The 21162-nt window shown below is 35.2% G+C and overlaps 2 protein-coding genes across 2 annotated transcripts; both read left to right on the forward strand.

Moving 5' to 3' along the window:
• The first annotated feature begins 9288 nt into the window (after positions 1-9288).
• LOC118348153 lies at positions 9289-9680 on the forward strand. The gene is made up of 2 exons (XM_035689144.1): positions 9289-9375; positions 9447-9680. The coding sequence occupies exons 1-2, from the start codon at positions 9289-9291 to the stop codon at positions 9678-9680; spliced, it is 321 nt and encodes a 106-aa protein (XP_035545037.1).
• Positions 9681-15891: 6211 nt separating this feature from the next.
• Positions 15892-20462, forward strand: LOC108997938 (serine/threonine-protein kinase PCRK1-like). The gene is made up of 5 exons (XM_018974324.2): positions 15892-16237; positions 16960-17368; positions 17855-18115; positions 18340-18462; positions 19463-20462. The coding sequence occupies exons 2-5, from the start codon at positions 16994-16996 to the stop codon at positions 19976-19978; spliced, it is 1275 nt and encodes a 424-aa protein (XP_018829869.1). The 5' UTR covers positions 15892-16237; positions 16960-16993; the 3' UTR covers positions 19979-20462.
• Positions 20463-21162: the final 700 nt, after the last annotated feature.

The raw sequence follows: 21162 nt of genomic DNA on the forward strand, positions 1-21162 counted from the left end.
GGACTAGATCCTTTACCATCCATCCTAACTCCAGTGTGTGATGGTGATTTATTCTTCCCAAGATTTTTATTCTCTCTAATGAGAGAGTTCGGACCAGCATATCTTAGGTGGTGTGACATTGATGAAGTACCATTTTTATAATGGCATCCATAAATCTTAAAACAATAATTGCATTGAGCTTTGGGTGCAATGGGATCAATAAGTTCAACCCTTGTAAAATGATCTCATACAAGAGATTGGTTTGTAGCCTTCTTGGCTCTTTTTGACTTTGGGGGGAGAGATGGTGTGGGGTTTTGGGTATTCATAGAGGAAGGCACTAAAGGACTAGTGTTTTCCTTCATGTCCAATGAAATAGGCACTGATCCACCAACATTACCACTAAAACTACCTTCTATCTGTTTTAAACATAAGAAAAAAAAAATATAATAAAAATCAAACTAATAGCTAACGTAAAACTTTGATGGCATGATGCACCTATCAGATAAATTTTTCTTACTATGCTGAAAAGCTAAAAAGAAGATTTAGATGATCTATTGACACACTTTTTTTTAATTAATCTGCAGCAAAGTACTGTTAAATCATAAAATATGCCAAAACCAAAGCCCATATGATTCTTATATATATATATATAGTAAGTGTCTCCAGTCCTTTTCAATGTGTTATTTTAATGTTAATGGATTTCTATAAAAAAAAATAATAATAATAAGGGTCCACAAATGTGACATAATTCAAAATATTTTCATTCAGACTCAGAGCGCGTCTTTCCTTTCCCACATCATCCTTTGAATGGATAGACAAGAGCAGCAGAATTTCAAAAATAGTAAAGGGAAAGGTGCATGCAGAATCTGCAATTGTCACCTAAAACTTTTGTCAAGACCATGCATGCATGCATATAGTTGTTTATTTTGTAATTGTTACATAAAACAGGATCAAACACTGCATGCATGGGTCTGATCAGCTAATTTGATATATGCAGGGTACTTGAGTTAAAATAATTTGGAGCTAAACGTCGTGTTAACTTAGGAAATGGGTCAAATTTTCATCAAGGCCACTCTGCCATGCTATAAACCATCCAACCTTTTCAAGGAGATTATTCAAAATATATTAATAAATACAATAAAAAGTTAAGATAGTAATATATTTAGCTAACTCAATTAGTTAAAGAGTATTTGCAACATGAAAATCAAGCGTTTGACTGATTATACAGTTTAAACTCGGCTTATTTTAGAAATCTCCAATGCTTTACAAAACATATACTTTTTTTTAGATAAGAACTTTATAGAAATCTTCAATGCTTTACAAAACATAAGGCAATGACCACAAAAGCACAAAATTGTAGATATTGACTTCTGTGCCAATATAGAATGAAATCCTGAAGTATATAATGGTCCTTCATAAATTATTTTTAAATGCTAATCATCCTCATTATTAAAGCATAGGACTATAATCATTGTCATCAAAAGGTTTGAACACTCATCATCTTCCTCATCTACTTAATCTAAAATTAATTGGAAGGCAAACAGTAATAGTTAGAACTCATTTTATTTAACTTTTTCAAAAAGTTACAAATGCACTTTTTTTGCACTTAAGCTCACTGGAAAAAGCTACAGGAACCGAACTTAATTTTTATTTTTGCACTTAAGTTTGCCTTTACCAACACTAGTGCATGTCATTGGATTATTGCTCCATTTTAGTTCATCTTCATTACAGATACATCTTTCTTTTATCATTGTCAGGCTATCCCATCTAAACACTCTAAAAACATTCGATATTGGTTTCAAACCAAAACTATGAGAGCAAACAAAAAGGTATAATGCCATAAACCCACTATAATGGCAAGAAAACTAAATCCCTTGTGAAAAACAGAACAAAGGAAAAATAATATAAACTAAACAAACTGAGTATTACATAAAATAGTGATTAAAACTAACATGTGAAAAACAGAGCAAATGAAAAAATCCACTAAAAAAGTGACGAAATAAGCTTACAGAGCAAAGGAAAATACCTTAAGAGCTTAGAGAGAGAGAGAGAGAGAATATGGATGGTAGCCTTCGCGTGTCTCACCCAGATGCGCAAAGCACTTCGAAGTTTCTGTTTCCGTGTTTCGGTGAGGTCGAAAGACTTGAGAGAGAAGGCCATAAGGGATTGGAGAAGACGAGAAAGCGAGACTGACAGACCGACAGACCGAGAGAGAAGGCGAATTCGAGACCGAGAGAGACAACAGATTTGAGAAGAGGAGAAAGCAAACCCTAACGATTCGAGAAAGCAAAGCCCAAGATGTCGAAGACAATTTCGACTGAAGACGAGAGAAAGGGGAGGGTTTTATTTCGTTTTAAAGGACTCGGTTACGGATAACCGGGTCACATAACCGGATCCGTAACCGGATCCGAAACTTTTTAACCGCCCGGGTGTAATCCAGGCAGATAACCGTCTGGATGCACCTGGATTTTCGGGTTTCGGACCGGATCAGGAAAAAAATCGGTCCGGTTCAACACCCTTAGTAGGGTGTGGTGTTCTCTCTCTATTTTTTGTGAGCAGAGAGTTTAGTCTTTTGAACATTTGTCTAGAGAGTTTTCTTGGCAAAATGAAAGAAGAGATCTCCTCCCTTTATGAGGGACTGAAATTGACTGAAGATGAGCAACAAGAGATTGCGATACCAGAGGAAGAAGTTCACTTAACTGTTGAGAAAGGAAAAATATTTTTAGTTGCACTAATTATAGCAGATAAGGTGGTGAATAGATTTGCTTTCGGGTCCACAATGGCAAAGATATGGAGAGTTGAAGGGAGATCATTCTTCAAAGAAGTGGGAAGGAACATATTCCTGATCGAGTTTCAAAGGGAACAAGACAAAACTAGAATCTTGCAAGGGCACCGATGGTCCTTTGATAGACAACTTGTGAGTTTGCAAGCATGTCAAGGAGATACAGCAGCAAAGGAGATTAATTTTGTTTATGATTCTTTTTAGGTTCAATTCTACGATATGCCATTTGCTAGTATGAATAAGAGTTTGGGAGAAAAACTTGGTTAATCTATAGGACAAGTGCTAATGGTGGATGCATATGATAATGGCCTGGGCTGGGGGAAGTTTCTTAGAGTTAAGATATTGATCGATATCACAAAACCTCTTGCTAGAGGAAGGTTTCTAAACATTGGTGTTAAGTGTTCATTGATTTACTTTAAGTATGAGAGACTGCCCAGTCTCTATTTTCTTTGTGGGATTATTAAGCATACCAATAGAAGGTGTTCCAAGTTGGACAGTGATAGGAGAGCAGCAAATAGCATGCAAATGTAGTAAATATGATGTATGGCTTAGAGCAGGAACATAGATCAAACAAAATGACACTCGCTAGAAAATGGAAAGAAATAGGGAGAAGGAAGGAGGAGGATACTTCTGGCAGGGCAACTCCGATGAGTTGACAGATGCTCATACCAAACATGGAAAGGAGTACAATGAGGAGGGGATCACAGAGCCAGATTTTTAGAATTCCACCTTTTTAGGAGGTGTTAAGGTGACAGATGCTGGTTATGGAAAGAATTCAATTGACAGGAATCAAGGGACTAAAAATCAATTACAACTTGAGACACCTCCACTCTCGAATGATGTTGCCACTATACCTTCAATTAGTACTGAGGAAAATTTTGTCTTCGCTCCTCTTAATAAGAAGGGCGAGAGTCTACCACTGATCAATGCAGCAATCAGGTAACTGATCACGCTTTTGTTTCCAATAATAGGTCAATTAATGAAGTTACCAAAAAAAGAAGCTCCAATTGGAAGAGAAGAGCTAGAGCAAGTGTAACAAAGGAGTATATTGCCTTAGCTAAGTCGCCTATGTCCTTGAGCAATAATTTTGTTCCAAAAAAAGAAGTCTAGTGGATGAAGAGGGTTGGGTTGTGCCTGCTAAAAACACCAAATATACTCAAGCTAGTAGCATTGCTCAAATAGAACTGGCAGAGGTTGTCCAACAGCCCTGCTAGGAGTTAGGAATCTATTAAGTTGGAATTCTGATGGCTTGGGAACCCTCGGGCAATTCGTGAACTTCACCTCATTGTGAGGACTAAGCTCCCATCTTTGGTTTTTCTCAAGGAAATCAAGTGCAAAAGAGACAAAATTGAAGTTATTTGTAATAAATTAGGTTTTGATAATAGTTTTGTAGTTGATTGTATTGAAAGAAGTGGAGGACTTGCAGTTTTTTGGAAGAAGGAAATCCAAGCTGATCTTCTATCTTGTTCTCAAAGCCACATATCTTTATTTATAAACAATGTTGATATTGCAAAGCAATGTATGGTGATTGGTTTCTATGGCCAACCAAGAAAAGCAAAGAGGGTGGACATTTGGCAGCTTTTGAGACTTCTCAAGCCTTACAACCAATTACCTTGGTTGTGTATGGGGGATTTTAATGAGATTATGTCTCAAGATGAGAAGTTTGATGCATCACTTAGACGTCTCCAGCAAATGATATCTTTTAGAAGAGCTTTTCTAGACTGTGAATTAATAGATTTGGGGATTAAGAGGTCGAAGTACACTTGGTTCAATAACAGGAAAGGTAGTAGTTTCACGTAGGAGAGATTGGATCGAGGTTTAGGAAATGGTGAATGGGCTACTCTCTTTGATCATATTAGTGTCCATGTTATTCACGTCTAATGCTCTGATCATTGTCCTTTGGTCATCTCTTATCACAACTCAGGTAGGGAAATCCAACCTAATAATAGGATTTTCAGATATGAGGCCTTTTGGGCTAAGAAGGAAGATTGTAAAGATATTGTCTAGAATGCATGGGGATACACTGCCTTGGTCTAGTAAGGTTGATATTATAAAGAAGGGACTAGAGCGATGTAGGGACAAACTGATAAGATGGAGTAAAGTTTCTCAAGTCAATAACAGGAAGCTGATTAGCCAAAAGAGAGATTTACTCAGCGAGATGCAATTTTCGAATTATGGGCAGTCCACAGAGGATATTAAAGCATTACAAGAAGAACTTGATTATTTATTGGAGGATGAGGATATGAGGTTGCGTCAAAGAGAAAAGCAAACATGGTTGCAAGAAGGTGATAAAAACACTAAGTTTTTCCACTTGAGTGCAACTCAAAGAAAGAAAGTAAATGCAATTCACAAAATTCTAATGGTGAATGGAGTTTTGACACAAGAGCTGAGGAAATGAGTAGCATTTTCCAATTCTTTTATAAGGATCTGGTTACGTCCTCGCAACCAAAAGGGATCATATATGCTCTTGCACATATTTTCCTAACTGTTACTAAAGAGATGAACTTTAATTTGCTGAAAGACTTCACAAGAGAGGAGATTGAGAAGACCATATTTGAGATGAATGCACTTAGCTCCCTAGGCCCATATGGATTCCCAGCTGTGGTTTTTCAAGATCAATGGAGTACAGTGGGCCATGATGTCACTGGTGCTATCTAGGAAGTACTAAGTATAGGTGTGGGTTTGGAGAAGATGAACAAGACTTTTATAGCCCTGATTAAAAGAAAAAACATCCCCTAAGACAGTCTTTGATTATCGTCCCATAAGTCTTTGCAATGTTTTTTTACAAAATTATTGCAAAGGTTTTGACTAATAGACTTACCATTATGCCAGAAATCATTTTCCCAACACAAAGTGCATTTGTCCCTAGGAGATTGATATAAGACAATGTAATTGTAACTTATGAAGCTTTGCATACTATGCATAACAAAATGAGAGGAAGCAAATAATGTTATATGGCTTTTAAGTTAGATATGAACAAAACATATGATAGGGTGGAATGGACTTTCTTGAAAGTTTTCAGGTTAATTATCTGGAATGGAGCAGACTTTTTAGACTCCTTGAAGTTTATGAACTTGCTTCAGGTCAGAGATTAAACCTGGAGAAGACATCAATATACTTCAACACCAATATTGGCTACGGCAGGAATTAAAACATTTGGGTCTTTTGAGAAATATTTGGGCCTACCATCCTATGTTGATAGACACAAGTTAAAAGCTTTCAACTCATTTCTAGAAAAAGCCAAAAGTTGTATGAGCAATTGGAATGTGAAGTATTTATCTCGAGCAGATAAGGAAGTTCTCCTCAAATCTGTTATCCATACAATACCTACTTATAGTATGGGGATTTTTAAAATCCCTAATACTGTTCTAAAAGAGCTCAATAGGATCATGCAAGGCTTTTGGTGGTTACAGAAGGAAAATAAGTCCAAAATCCACTGGTTAAATTGGTAACAAATAGGCAAGGCTAAGAGGGAAGGTGGACTTGGATTTATAAAAATTTTGAAAATGTTAACCTTGCTTTACTTGCTAAACAAGGTTGGAGGATCATCCAAAATCCAAATTCACTTCCTGCACAAACTTTGAAGGAAAAATACTTCCCTGGCAAATATTTCCTTAATGCAAGTCTAGGAAATAATGCCTCATTCATATGGAGGAGCATCGTGGCAGCAATGGAACTATTGCAAGAGGGACTAATGTGGAAGATAGACAATAGGGAATCAATGAAAATTTGGCAAGACAAATGGATACCTCAACCTACTACATTTAGAATTCAAACCCCTATGAGCAGATTGGATAATGAAGTTAAAGTAAAAGAGTTGATTGATAGAGATAAAAAATAGTGGAGTAGACCTTTGTTGCAAGAGTTGTTCTCCAAATCTGAATTTGAGATGATTAGTAAGATGCCTATTACCTTTTGTGACAGATCAGACAAACTAGCTTGAAGATGTACAACAGAGGGTAAATATTCAGTGAGAAGTGCATCTCATTCTCAACGAGAAATAGTAGAGAGAAGAAAGGGGCAACCATCTACCAATAATTATACAACATAAGTTTGGAATAGAATCTGGAAAACCAAAGTGCCAAATGCTGTTAAGATGTTTCTATGGAGGGCTAACCATGTAGCTTTATCCACGAAGTGCAAACTGTTTAACAGGAAGGTGGTGGATAATCCAAATTGTCCTGTGTGTATTGGAAGCCCTAAAACTGTGGTACATGCAGTGTGGAAATGTAGATTAGCACAAGACATCTGGAGTTTATGCTCAAGAAGATTTAAAAAATGTAGCACTGGAGGAACCTCTTTCAAAGAAGTCAAGAAGCACCTTTGTTCATATATGACTAATGAGTAAATTTAAGAGTTTGTAGTGGCAGCACAACATATCTGGAAAAGAAGGAACACATGGGTTTTTTAAGGCAAATTTCTACCTCCTTGCTCTTTGGTTAATCACTCAGGACAAGTTTCAGAAGACTTTATAAGATTCTCTCCACAACCCTTTGGTAAGGCAAGCAGAGTCTCCTTGACAGATTCTCATTGGCAGGCGCCACCATCAGATCACTACAAAATCAATTGGGATGCATTTATCAACAAGATTCAATCCAAAGTGGGAATTGGAGTTATTGTCAGAAATTCAGATGGAAGGGTCATGGCTACACCACAATCTTCTCGGAAGTTATATCCTGATCCTCTCTTAGGTGAAGCCATTGCAATGCTTAAAGTTGCTATCTTATGTTCTGAGATGGAGTTGTAGAAAGTCATCTTAGAAGGGGATACTTTGGCAGTGGTTAATGCACTTAAAGGTTAAGAGGAGAGCTGGAGTTTTATGGGGCTAATTATTAGTGATGCAAAAACAATGTTAAGCAAGTTGCCCTTTTGGACAATTAGGCATGTTCCTAAAAATCTTAATATAGTGGCTCATACTTTAGCAAAAAGTGCCTTAGATCTCTTAGAGGAGAGTATTCTGTTGGTGGTTTATCCTCATTGTATTAAATCTTTGCTTTAACGGAAGTCAACATATTGAATCTTTTTTCTAAAAAAAAAAAAAAGAAAGAATCATTTTAGCATGGTATAACACTTGGCATGCAACATTAAAATTAAAAAAAGCATAATTTAAATTTAAAGATATAATAAATTTGTATTAAAAATTTGAATTTGTTAAAGGAAAATGATTTGTACAGTCCTGGTGCGTACAATTCTAGGACGAACATGGAAAAAAAATTTATATTTTCATATGGACCCCAGTTTCTTTCAAGAGAAATGATATTTACAGTTTTAGGATGTACAAGTCTCGTACACTCTTTTTCAATAAAGTGATTAAATATGAGATCTATATGAAAAAAGAATTTTAATGGTAGATCCAATTTTTTTCAAAGGGAATGTGTGATGCTTGCACATCTTAGGACTGTATTATTACTATTATTTCAAATGGACTGTGTGAAGTCTCTATATCCTAAAACTGTATCTAGCATTACTAAGAGACTAAGTGACCTTCAGTGATAACCCCTTGGACAGCTCATCCCATGTGAGCGGCTTAGATCGAGTAACTCAGGGTGTGGACACTGTCAACCACCCTTAGGACTCTTTTGTCTTATTATCTTCTTTTCAAATATCATATTCTACTAAATACTTATATGATTTTGATTATTGAATACAATATTATTTTTCAAATCGAAATCCGTATTACAAAAATAGTAATTTTTTTTAATATGTGCATTTTCTAACAGTAACATTTTGAACTCTTAGCTCCAACAGTAACATTTTGAACTCCTGCCTCAAACGGTAATATTTTTTTTATTTTCTTTAACTGTAACTTTTTTTATCTTCTCTCAAACGATAACATTTTTTGTCGTATATGTAATGTTAACTTTTTTCTCTATAAATACGCATTCTGCTTGCATTCACATTCTCACAAACTCAAGTCTCATTTGATCTAAAGAACCGAAATTCAACAGTCTCCCCTAATATCTCACTCCCTTCATCAAATGACTCATACATTCTTTTGCAAATTGCTCACATACTTATCTTTTGAAAATGAGTTGGATGTTGTTCTTAATGACAAGGCCGATGGACAGTCATTGAGGCATCGTGGCAATCGTCAACGCCGTAAGTTCATTTGGTGTGATCATATTCAATGGCACAAGTGCCTATTTCGCAATTATTTTGCAGAAAATCCAGTATATCCCTTGAATCTATTTCGAATGAGATTTAGGATGAGCCGTCTCCTATTTCTCCGTATTCTAAATGAGGTAAAGTCTTACGAGCTGTACTTCGTCCAAAGAAGAGATAGTGCCAGAAGATTTGGTTTATCTTCTATGCAAAAGATAACTGCATCGCTTAGAATGCTGGTGTATTGGGTTACTAGAGATTTTATGGATGAATATATATGTATTGGTGAAAGCACCGCAATGGAGAGCCTTAAAATTTTTTTTAAGACAATAGTAAGTGTTTTTTCATAATCATACTTGCGGTCACCAAATGCCAATAATATTGATCGATTGCTTGCGGTTGGTGAACAATGGAGATTCACATGAATGCTGGAAAGCATTGACTACATGCATTGGATTCCAGCATTGACTACATGCATTGGAAGTGGAAAAATTGTTCTGCAGCCTGGAAAGGTATGTACTCTGGCCACATTCATGAACCAACTATTATTTTAGGAGTTGCTTCATATGATTTCTGGATATAGCATGCATTTTTTGGTATGCCTGGTTCACATAACGACATTAATATGCTAGAGATATCTTCTATATTCACGGAATTTGCCCAAGGGCGTGCTCTTCCAATCAATTATACAATCAATGGCAACGACTACGCTATGAGGTATTACCTTGATGATGGTATTTATCCCAAGTGGCAAACTTTTGTGAAGACGATTCCATCACCACAAGGGAATAAGAAGAAAATTTTTGTGAAAGCATAAGAATCTGTAAGAAAAGATGTCAAGCGTGCATTCAGGGCACTTCAACAACAATTTACAATCATTCATGGACCTTCCCGAATGTTCAAAGTCAAGGAACTAAAAAATATAATGAAAGCATGTGTTATTCTACATAATATGATCATTGAAGACGAGCATGATGATAGTAAGGGTCATGACATTGAGTATGATTAACTTGATGATGAAGTTCCAGAATTGTTGTGTAATCATACAACTGAGCTTACAGACTTCATCCAACGTCCTCATCATATTAGAGATAGCTCGGCACATCATCAGCTCTAAGCAGATCTAATTAAACACCATTGGTTATTATTTTCCCAACAGTAGACATATCGCATAATCTTTGATTTGTTTTTTCCGCCATTTTAGTAGTGATAATATTTGAGTTAAATACGGTAGTTTTGTATTTCCTTCATGTTAGTAATGGCTATATTTAAGCGTGTATCTGTAATAGTTTCTGAAATTGTAATGACAAATTTCTTTGTTTGAACATTTAAATTTAGACAATCCAAATAAAAATTAAACTATCTTAGTATCAATAATATTGTCATACATCTTTGTTTGAAATAGAAAATAAAGAACTAAACTGTGGAAAAATTCTTAATTTTTTATCAATCCAAATGTGCAAGATCAATACGTCTCGCCATGATTTCCCTCTGCAGTTCCTCGAAATATAACCGCTGCAGTGCTGGCATGGCACTAATGTCCATCGTCATAATGCACTGATCCGCTTCCTTCTTGGCGAGCTATACTTTCTCCGCCTCCAACCTCAGTCTTTCGTCCTCTTGACGGATTTTATTTAGCTTTTTTTCCTTGTCAATTTCCATCTTCTCGGCTTCCAACCTCAGTCTTTCATCTTCTTGACGGATTTTATTTACCTCTTTTTTCTTGTCATATTCCATCTTCTTGGCCTTGAGGCGATAAAACTCTTTCTCTTGAGCACGTGACCCTTCCAAAAGCGTATACTTTAGCCTGCTGAGCACAACAATCTCCTCTCCTGCCATTCCTTTCTCAGCTTTCCTTCTCATTGGTCAGTCCAATTCGATCACGTCATTATCCATCACATTATCCCTCCCGAGATCAAAAACTAAATCTACCGTCTCAGCGCCCGAACATCGAGTTGGGGTTAGGGATGGGACACCGTCTTCCTTCGCTTTGGATCCTCCTTTGTGGAATGCCAAATCTATTTAGGTTGGCCATTCAACAAGTGCCAACAATGCTCGAACTGGAAGGAGTCTAGCAATTGGTACATAACGTTGGCCTTGTCATACTAGCATGTAAACAAAATAACGACATGTTAAATCAATGTGAAAAAAAAAACTAATTATTCGTAACTCAAGTAAGAGTATGGATATTTACCTTGTCTTGCTCGGTCATGCTACTTTGATTCAACCCTTTAACCTGGGCTAGTTTCGCACAAAATTTGTTTGTCACCTTTTGAATAACTGATCATCGATGTATTAAAGGTTTTATTGTTCGGTCATTTGTGGTTTCTATAAATTATTCGAAGTATTCAAAAAAATTTTTCCAAAGTTTGGAGTGTTTTTGGTCTGTTCCCTAGATGGCATCAAGGCTACAATTAAGCCATGCGGAGACAAACAACTTGTCTTCTTCGGGTGTGAAGTTTGCACCCCTGACTGATTTCCTAACTCCGATAGGATCGTTATAGGGTAGGGGTGGAGAGTCATCAACAGTCATATGAGAGTTTTCACTTTGCCCAACGTAAATGGGGTCTAGTTAAGGATCTTGACTGAAGAGGTTGGTGAAGTACATATGGCCAGGGTCTTGTGAATCCATATCTAAAAATGCATTGAAATGTTAGGTACATAACTATGAAGTTTGGGATTTTTCCATCTCTAGCTCAGGAACCGAATGGTGACATCTAAGAAATTTGGCCACCCTCTCATGGCTAAACAACCGATTGCCACTACTTATTGGCCGTCTGGGTTACCTAGCCATTGAGGAAATGACCATAAATTTTTTGTATCCCCACCACGCTTTGTCATCATAACAGCTGAGGGGGTTTAATTTACACATTACTTTTCTATCACAAAATAACACAAAACAATAACACAGCAAAAACCAACTACATAGAATTGATCAATTCACATATTCACACTAAACAACAACCAAACAGTATGCAAATCACAATAATTCTAATAAGAGCATTCTCATTGAATTCCTCATAAAATTCTGAAAATAAAGAAATAAATGAGGCTCAGAATGGTGGAAATATTGACAGCATGCATACGTAAGGAACCATTCACATCGAATGGCTGCAAAACCCCACCCGAACGTCCATTACCTTTTTTGGAAAGTACTACAAACTGCAATATGGCAATCCTGGTGAGGATTATCCCGCCATATCGATGGGGCCCTATTAACACTTGTGAATTAACCAGCACTATAATACAATTATCATAGCCTAATAACAGCCCCCCTCCCCCGAGAGATACGAAACACTGCAAAGAAACCCAACAACACAGAACAAATTACCCATGGAAAGAGCAATGAAACATAATTGGTTTAAGGAACCTAAAATTACATTTTTTAGGATATCATGAAATTTACATAATTGGTTTAAGGAACCCATGAAATTTATCCATCATATCCTTTTTTCAATTTATAGTAAAATATATGCACATTAAACCTCAAGGAACAAAAGAAAATCACAAATAGGGTTCAAAAGATGGTAGTATGCTAGTGAATAAACAACTTCTGTAGGAGGTTCCTCAAAACATAAATTGAAATAAAAGAAAGACTATTATCTAGTATGAGACTTCAAACCAAATGGATTATAACAAGAGAACCACTTCAAGCGAGTTTTCATCATTCAGTTTAGCCCGAATCTTTGTAAAAATAATCTTTGATTTTGTAATTTCTTATCCAACAAAGTTCTTAAGTGTAAATATATATATTTTCTTTTTAAATGTCCGATTTATTACTTTTGTCAATTCAACCTAACATCGTTCAATTACTTTCAATAGTTTCCCTCCCATGAAATTAAACACCACAAATAATTACATAGTACATGTTGAAAGAAGATAAACCATAAGTTGAATCACATTAAAAAAGAGATAATTCCAAAACTAAGAAAAATAAAACAATAGGTCCCATATTCCATAAACTTGAGCTTAATTAAGTATTTCATTTAATGATGACGGATTCTCACTTTTAACACATTCAAAAGCACATACAATGTCAAGACCCAAATTTCCTTTTCTTTCTCCTATTTACACAGTAGCCAAGCATATGGTACACAAAAATGGTACATATTTTAAGTTTCAAGCAAACCAAAAGGCATATATTGTATGATATAAAGCATCAGAAACCAATATATGAAAGAAAAGCGAAATCATCATAAAGCAAAAGGGAAGAAAAATATATCAGCTATTCAGTGTCTTCTTATTTCTGCAACTGGAGATTTCCATAGTAAGCAAACAGTCTATGAAAGAAAATGAGAGCAAAATCAAAACGATCCCACACAAGCACAACATAAAACACAATTTTAATTCAATAAATCTAACTAGATTTTCGCAACAACCAAACAACGGCGAGAAAAATGAGAGCAAAATTGGAAATATCAACTTCGACTGCAACATAAAACAAATTTCACAATCACATAAGTTCGAAAGTCATATCTCATAAAAAATGAAAGAAAAAATTTCTATACAGAGTAATTTAAAAAAAAAACATCTACGAAACATCATCACTTTCTCAGCAGCTAAACACTCAACACAGCCAACCAAAATGCAGACAAATCAATGGCAAAGCAAGGTCAAAATGAGAACCGGTTTCCTCAAACAAAGCCCAAAATGAGAATGACTAAACGAGAGTGACAAAAAATAAAAAAAATTTGAACTAATCTAAAAGAAAAGAAACATTCTCGGTAGCCAAAGAATGAAGAGATCGCCGATGCAGAGCACCAAATTGTAGGTTCTCCATCGCATATTCACCTTGATCATGGCCTCGGGAGAAAGAAAAAGGGGAAGAGAGAAACATAGAAACAGAGAGGTATGAAGTGAGAAATTTTTTTCAAAAATGAGGGAGAGGGGCTGCAACATTTGGTGTTGCGAAATCAAAGTCACAAAATTTTGAAGAAACCGAAATCAAAATTTACAAAATTTGCCGATGGAGAGGGGTTGCGATCGTTGGTGTTTCGAGGGAAGGGTCAACGCCAAGAGAGAAGAAGACGCGGGACGGAAGGCCTTTGGAATGCGATGGGGATCTACTATAGATCCCGTAAACTTAAACCGTAAAATGGGGAATCCAATGGGGAGGGTTTTTTTTCAAAACCTTAAAGTTATCCCCAAATTATAGGGATAAATCCCATATGGGGAATCCAATAGAAATGCTCTAGGATGAACTCTCGGACCATTCTCCTATAATTTTCTTTAAATTTTAACTAGAAATCACATTTTCTATAATTATTTTCTAAATTTTACTCATCTTTAAAAAGTCTCATATATCTTATTCTCTATCTTTTCTCTTTTTTATTAAAATAAATTTTTTATTCTTTCTTTATTATTCTTTCTACTATTTTATTTCTATATCTTTAACTGCTCCTTATAAAAAAATATATAAAAAGTAGTTTGGGAGATAAACAGTAACTCCCCAAATATAAGAGCTACTGTTTACATCCTAAACCTTTTCTTAAAATAGGAAACCAGATGAAGTATGTATTTAAAGAAAACTCTGAATATAAATCTTATAATTTAGAAAAGATGATGCTTTAGGCAACTGGATGGAAATGCTCCAAACCACCGAAATTATTACCAATCTCCCATTTTGAAAAATATGATTTATAATTTGTCATCCAAACCAGCAACCGTGGAATCAACCGCATATTGGGCAGCACGGTTGCCCAATCCGCCATGACTTGCAACCGTGGATTTATAGTTTATAAGTTGAACTGTATCAAAAGCAAGAGCCACTTAAAATCATCGATCAAGTGGCTCTTGCTTTTGTTCAGAAAAAAGTGGGGAAGGCTGGGGACCAATCCTTTGGTTCTATATCCGAGCATTCTCATTAGATTGACTAAATGCATCTTTAAACTTTAGTTAATATCGCATAAATTTATATTTGTTTATTCCATTTAAATTCAATTCTCACATTAGATTATCTATTTACTCTCTATATAATAATAAAATATTATTAATTTAATAATTTATTTATTTAGTTTATTTTTATCACATTTTACAATTCTACCAATTAAATGTTAATAATAATTATATTCTAATTAAATTAATATTAAAAAATTATTTTAATAATTATATTCTAAATGTTAAATGTTAATTATATTCTAATTAATTTAATTTACTTGCTTGGAGTAAGAAACTAGTATTTTAATATTTGATGAAGCAATTGTAGTTAGCTATATTCAGTGAAGCACTGTAACTGAAATTCAAATTATTTTAGAGATGCTCAATTCAATATGGAGTCTTTTTGCTATAGATTATCAAAATTTTAATCATCCTTTAACTTTGGTCAAGCCAAAGAGAATGTTTAAGAAAACAACATAATAGTAATACTGTAACAAAATGTTTAGATTTATTCATTTTTATTATTATATACTTTTTAATAAAGTTATTTACATTCCATTTTCCATTCTTTTAAAACATCTAAAAAAAATCCGTTAATTCCATTCATTATACTCATTTCCTTTCTGTTCTTTTCTGTTCAATTCCTTAGTAAACTCCCAAACTCGTTCTATTTTATTAATACATGAAAAGTGCTATTTATTATCGTTTGATTTATTATTTTTTACGTGGTATTAAATAATTGGCTGGAAAATGAATGAAGAATAATAGATTCTGAAAAATTTTAGACATAAATCTCACACTTCTGCACACTACTTAAAAATATGTAATTTTATTTTTTTATCCTCATATTTCATTTTTAAACATGTGAAATATGAAATATGAAATATGAAATATGAAATAGAAAGGAAAAAAAAAATAAAATTACATAATTGTAAGTGATATGTAGAAATATAAAATTTTTGTGTAACACTTCTTATAAATTATTTTTTAATCATATGATACTTCAAAATACAAATAAATAAGAAAAGAAATGAATGTGGAGACACGGAATGGTGATGTTGGGCTTTGCGGAAGATTTGACGTAAGAACTAGAATATAGAAAATTTGTTTAAGGGATCCAAAATGAAAATTCCTTCTAGACGACCTTGACTTTGTGACTTGTTACATTGCTCGAGCAATCACATCTCTCTCTCTCTCTCTCTCTCTCTCTGTGCAAGACTCCATAATCTATTCGTACCTGGACTTGGATCTGGTACGGTCTAATTATAGAACATTTGATACGTGTAATATGATACAATTTTACGATGGAGATTTGGGTTTTGGTTGGTCAGCTGACCTGAAGCTGCCGTGTGAAGACTTGTATTGATTCTATTGAATAGATGCCCCTTCTTGCGATGGTTTTTTGTTGGGTTTCTCTGAGAAATATCCAAGGAATTGGAATCTGCTGAAGTTTAGGAGCTAAGTTCGTGGGTTCCGACAGTTGATTGATAATTAAAGGTAAGTACTCAGAGAAATCCTTTGTAATTACTACATCTACTTTTTGTTATTTCTTGTCCAATTTCAACTGCGAGAACTTGGGAAGCTTGCTTGAGATGAACCACAATTTGGATTTTTGTTCCTCTTCGTGTGTCTGAGAGGAACAATTCTAGAAAAATGTTTGGAGCTTATTATGTCTTCTATTAGAGTAGGTCGCCTGCCGAAATCAAAGCGTGCGGTGGGTTTTCTTGGTAACTTTGATTTTGTTTGGAAGGTGAGATACTAACATATTATGGTTTCAAGCTTCTTGAATTGGAACAAATTTAGAATATATTTTCTTGCCTTGTATTTTCCCTGGATTCTAGTCTTTCGAAACATGGCTGTTGAGATTTTTTTCCTTTTAAATACAAGACGCAAGAGAACAATTAAGATACAGTGGGCTTCTTTGCCATGTCTTTCTACTTAATTATTCCCCTTTTATTTTATGTTAAACTAGATTGTAGTTGTTGTATAATTTAACGCGGAGTGTTTGCGACTAAAGTACGTTAGAACTTGATTGGTGGTCCAGGGTGCTGGGCAGTCTTTATGCAATTAAGCTGTCGTTTGAACTTTTCTCTAAATTCTCTAATTTCGATCTGTAATGCGTTTGTTTAAGCATGTTTTAAACTTGCTTGATCGGAGGAGATCTAAACTTAATGAAGTATCTACTGACACTGAGGCTCCCTTCTCTTATGGTCCTGCAGTGAATTGTATCATCGTTTTCATTGTTTTGGAGCAATGAAGTGTTTCCCATTCTTCAATGGAGACAAAAAGGATGAGCCGAAGAGCACACAGTCAATGCAGTCCACCAACTCAACTTTTACCGAGGGTGAAGTAAAGAGAGCTGGATCCGAATTAAATTCTCAGAATATCTCAAACACTAGTACAGAATCCATAAGGAGGAACTCATATCCTAGTTTGGCCCAAAGACCCAGCAACCTCAGAGTGTTTACAGTGTCTGAGCTGAAGTCTGCCACCAAAAATTTCAGCCGTTCTGTTATGCTTGGAGAGGGTGGGTTTGGGTGTGTTTATAAAGGGTTCATCAGGAGTGCAGAAGATCCATCTACAAAGATTGAAGTTGCAGTGAAACAGCTCGGTAGAAGGGGAATACAGGCACGGGTTATTTCATGTGATTTCATTTCAGAGGATTCCTTTAATCCTTTTGGCATTGATAACCATCCTAGAATTTGTGTTATTAATATCTTGTAGTATCTTAGTAAAAATTCATGTGGTGTGTGTTTTCATGGAGTTAATGGAGTTATACATAAGTTGCTGCATAAGTTCAACTGTTTTCATAGATCCGCTCATTGACCTGTGGCACTGGCCACTTGCAGGAAATTCATTCAACTTGAGCAAAATATGAAATATATTTAAAATATCTGTTGAGTCACTCTCATACAGGTCATTACATCACTCTTCTGTTTTTCAGTAGCAAATAATTGCCCATTGCATATTTTTCTTGCCTTCTTGACAAATTTGTTCTTCTTCCGTTATTGCTGGTGGTTCAAATTATTGAATTTCATCGAGTAAACCTTATTTACATTTATCAAAAAGATTTTCTGACTAACTTAATTCTCAAGGATCTCCTCTTTTTGGCAGGGGCACAAGGAATGGGTGACAGAAGTTAATGTTCTTGGGATTGTTGAGCATCCTAATCTTGTGAAACTGGTGGGCCACTGTGCAGAGGATGATGAAAGAGGAATCCAGCGGCTTCTGGTATATGAATATATGCCTAACGGAAGTGTTGAACACCATTTATCCACTCGGTCGGAGACACCTCTTACATGGGCCATGAGATTAAGAATAGCCCAAGATGCTGCTCGTGGCTTGACATACCTACATGAAGAAATGGATTTTCAGGTATATGTCAAATTTTAGTTTCCATTTGATTATTTATATAAGCTTTTGTTAGTATGCCTATCCTAATGCATCAACATTTCCTGGGTATTGAGGTTACATTGAAGCTATTGTATCTTTTTTTATATGATCTCTCCACCGAAGCAATGAAGTTTATTTTTTAGAAAGGGGGTAGGAATCATGAACAATTTTGGGGTTGGTAATTATGCTTGTCTGTTATGTTCTAGATCATTTTCAGGGATTTCAAATCGTCTAATGTCCTTCTGGACGAGCATTGGAATGCGAAGCTATCAGACTTTGGATTGGCTAGGTTGGGTCCTCCAGAAGGATTAACCCATGTCTCCACAGCGGTATGATCATACAAAAAGATCCTATGACTCTGAACCAACTTTAAATATATGTGTATATATATTGTGAAGTTTCTCACATGCAAGTGAGACCTAAAATGTCTCAGTTTCTTGTCATTTACCAGAGAAATCTATGCAGATTTTTCTAGTTTCATTTCTGTGATACTCAAATAAAACTATGTTGGCTGTTTTACATGCTTTTTAATGTATGAATTTCTGATAGTATTACATGTGCTCCCTGCCTAGATGACTGAAACCATATATCATCCTAATTTTTAGCTTGAAAATTACTTAGAGACATTGTTAATTATGAAACTTTCTTACTCATATCTGATTTTTACCACCTCCGAGAAACTTCATTTGCTGGACTTGTTGGATTTCGATACATGGTCATGTAAAATTACGGAAATTTTGTAATAATTTGGGAGATTAAACTTTATGAAGTATCTGGATACGCCTTAGATATTGGATTACTCTATTTGTTGGATCGCAAACTAATGAATTAATTGTGCTGTGGTATAATTAAAATTACACACACGCACCATTTTATTTGGTATTTGTTTTAACAAGTGCAACATCAGAGTTTATTCTTTTCCAATAATTTTACTGTTGCTTGTGCTTGGCCTGCATTTGATGTCCATCCAATGTGGAGGATGGAATTTGCCTTGAGTGGTAATATTAAGATACTGATCTGATCCAACTCTTTAGTTCTAGTAATTGACACAGAGTCTTTCAAAATTCTTTCCAATAATTTTGCTGTTGCTTGTGCTTGGCCTATATTTGATGTCCATCTAGTGTGGAGGATGGAATTTGCCTTGAGTGGTAATATTAAGAAACTGATCTGATCCAACTCTTTAGTTCTAGAAATTGACACAATGTCTTTCAAACAATATGAAAGTTAGAAGAAATTAACTTTTAACTATTTGTTTTGACTGTGAGTACACCCATTACTTCAGCTCTTGCCAATTATCTATTTACATTGATGACTGGCTACTTTCATCAGGTTGTTGGAACCATGGGATATGCAGCTCCTGAATATGTTCAAACCGGGCGTGTTACATCCAAGAGTGATGTATGGAGCTATGGGGTATTCCTGTATGAACTCATCACCGGTAGGCGTCCTTTGGACCGAAATCGTCCCAGGGACGAGCAGAAGCTCTTAGAATGGGTAAAGCCATTCCTATCAGATACGAAAAAATTCCACCTAATACTGGATCCAAGGCTCAAAGGGAAATATCCCCTAAAGTCGGCACAAAAGCTTGCAATTGTAGCCAACCGGTGTTTGGTCAGACACCGGAAGAATCGCCCAAAAATGAGTGAGGTGCTGGAAAGGGTGAATCGGATTGTTGAGACGTCAATGGAGACTGGAAGCCCTGAACTACCCCTAATGAGTCTAGCATCGGAGGAAACTTCTTCAGACCCTAAAGCCAAGAATAAGAAAAGGATTATGGACTTGAAAAGTGGAGAAAGTGGTTGGTTTGCTCGCATGTGGACACCAAAGCCTTCACAGAAATGCTGATTGCAGTAGCTTTGAGCAAAGTAGGCCGGGTTATTCTTTTGTGGTTGTGGTCATATAACTTGGGTGATCTGATTTGAGGCCTCAAGGTTCATCATGAATAGACTCAAAGAGTTACTTTCTCTATAGTTTTGATACATATTACAGTATATAATGTCCCTCCCTCCCATTTTTTAACGCTACCATACCTCAGAGATGCCAAAAGTGGTTACTAAAGCCGTCAGTGTAAATGCCAATAAGCTTCCAAGTAGATGCTCATTGCTGTGCCTGACGCAGAAGAGGATTAGGCTACTTATTTTTGGTACTTGGAGAAGCCTGTGAGAGATGTTGATAGTTAATTACTAAGTGTAAACAGTTTAATTCAAGTTCTATACTAATGGAAACATTGTTGCATTGTAAACAGTTTCTTTATTTTGCACAATTATGTAGAATGATGAAGTGGAATTTGTGAATAAAATTGAGAAATAAGGGTTTGTTGCACTTTCCATAATGCTACTCGTATTCCTTTATGGTCCTTTTGAAAAATTATAAGCAAAAACTGTATTTTTATTTCAAGAGGAAAAAATAAGTCTAGCCAGTCTTTTCTAATTACCATCGACTTAGATTCTGTATGGATACTGAGATAAGATGAGATGATTTTAGATAAAAATTAAAAGTTTAAATAAAATATTATTTTTTAATATTATTATTATTTTAAAATTTAAAAAATTAAATTATTTATTATATTTTATATAATAATTTAACAAAATTATAATAATAAAATAAGATAAAATCGTTTTATATCTAAACGGAGCCTTAAGAGATGAAGGAAACCTGTCTCTCTCTAAATTTGATCTTATCTTCGTCGCTTGTAGTATCAAAGTCAACTAAGCGAAGACCCAAAACGAAGAAAACAAGGCTCAATTCCAAAGGCAATGAACCCTTTGTCTTTTCCATTTTTGTTTTTTTCCAGATAACATGAAATTTAGTTTAGTTGTCCTCATCCACAAAATTTAACACTCCTATACCCTTTTTTTTAATAGAGTGAGAATTGATGATGATCATTTACAACCATACATGTCAGTTGTGTTCGAGTCATTCGAATTTGTGTCAAGTCAACCTTCTTTTTATGTAATTCTTAAAACAGTAGATATTTTCTAATAGTTCTACTTAAATTATATCATTATGTTATTTTTTTCACAAATGTC

Source organism: Juglans regia, chromosome 4 (assembly GCF_001411555.2).
Source record: "Juglans regia cultivar Chandler chromosome 4, Walnut 2.0, whole genome shotgun sequence".
Lineage (NCBI taxonomy): Eukaryota > Viridiplantae > Streptophyta > Magnoliopsida > Fagales > Juglandaceae > Juglans > Juglans regia.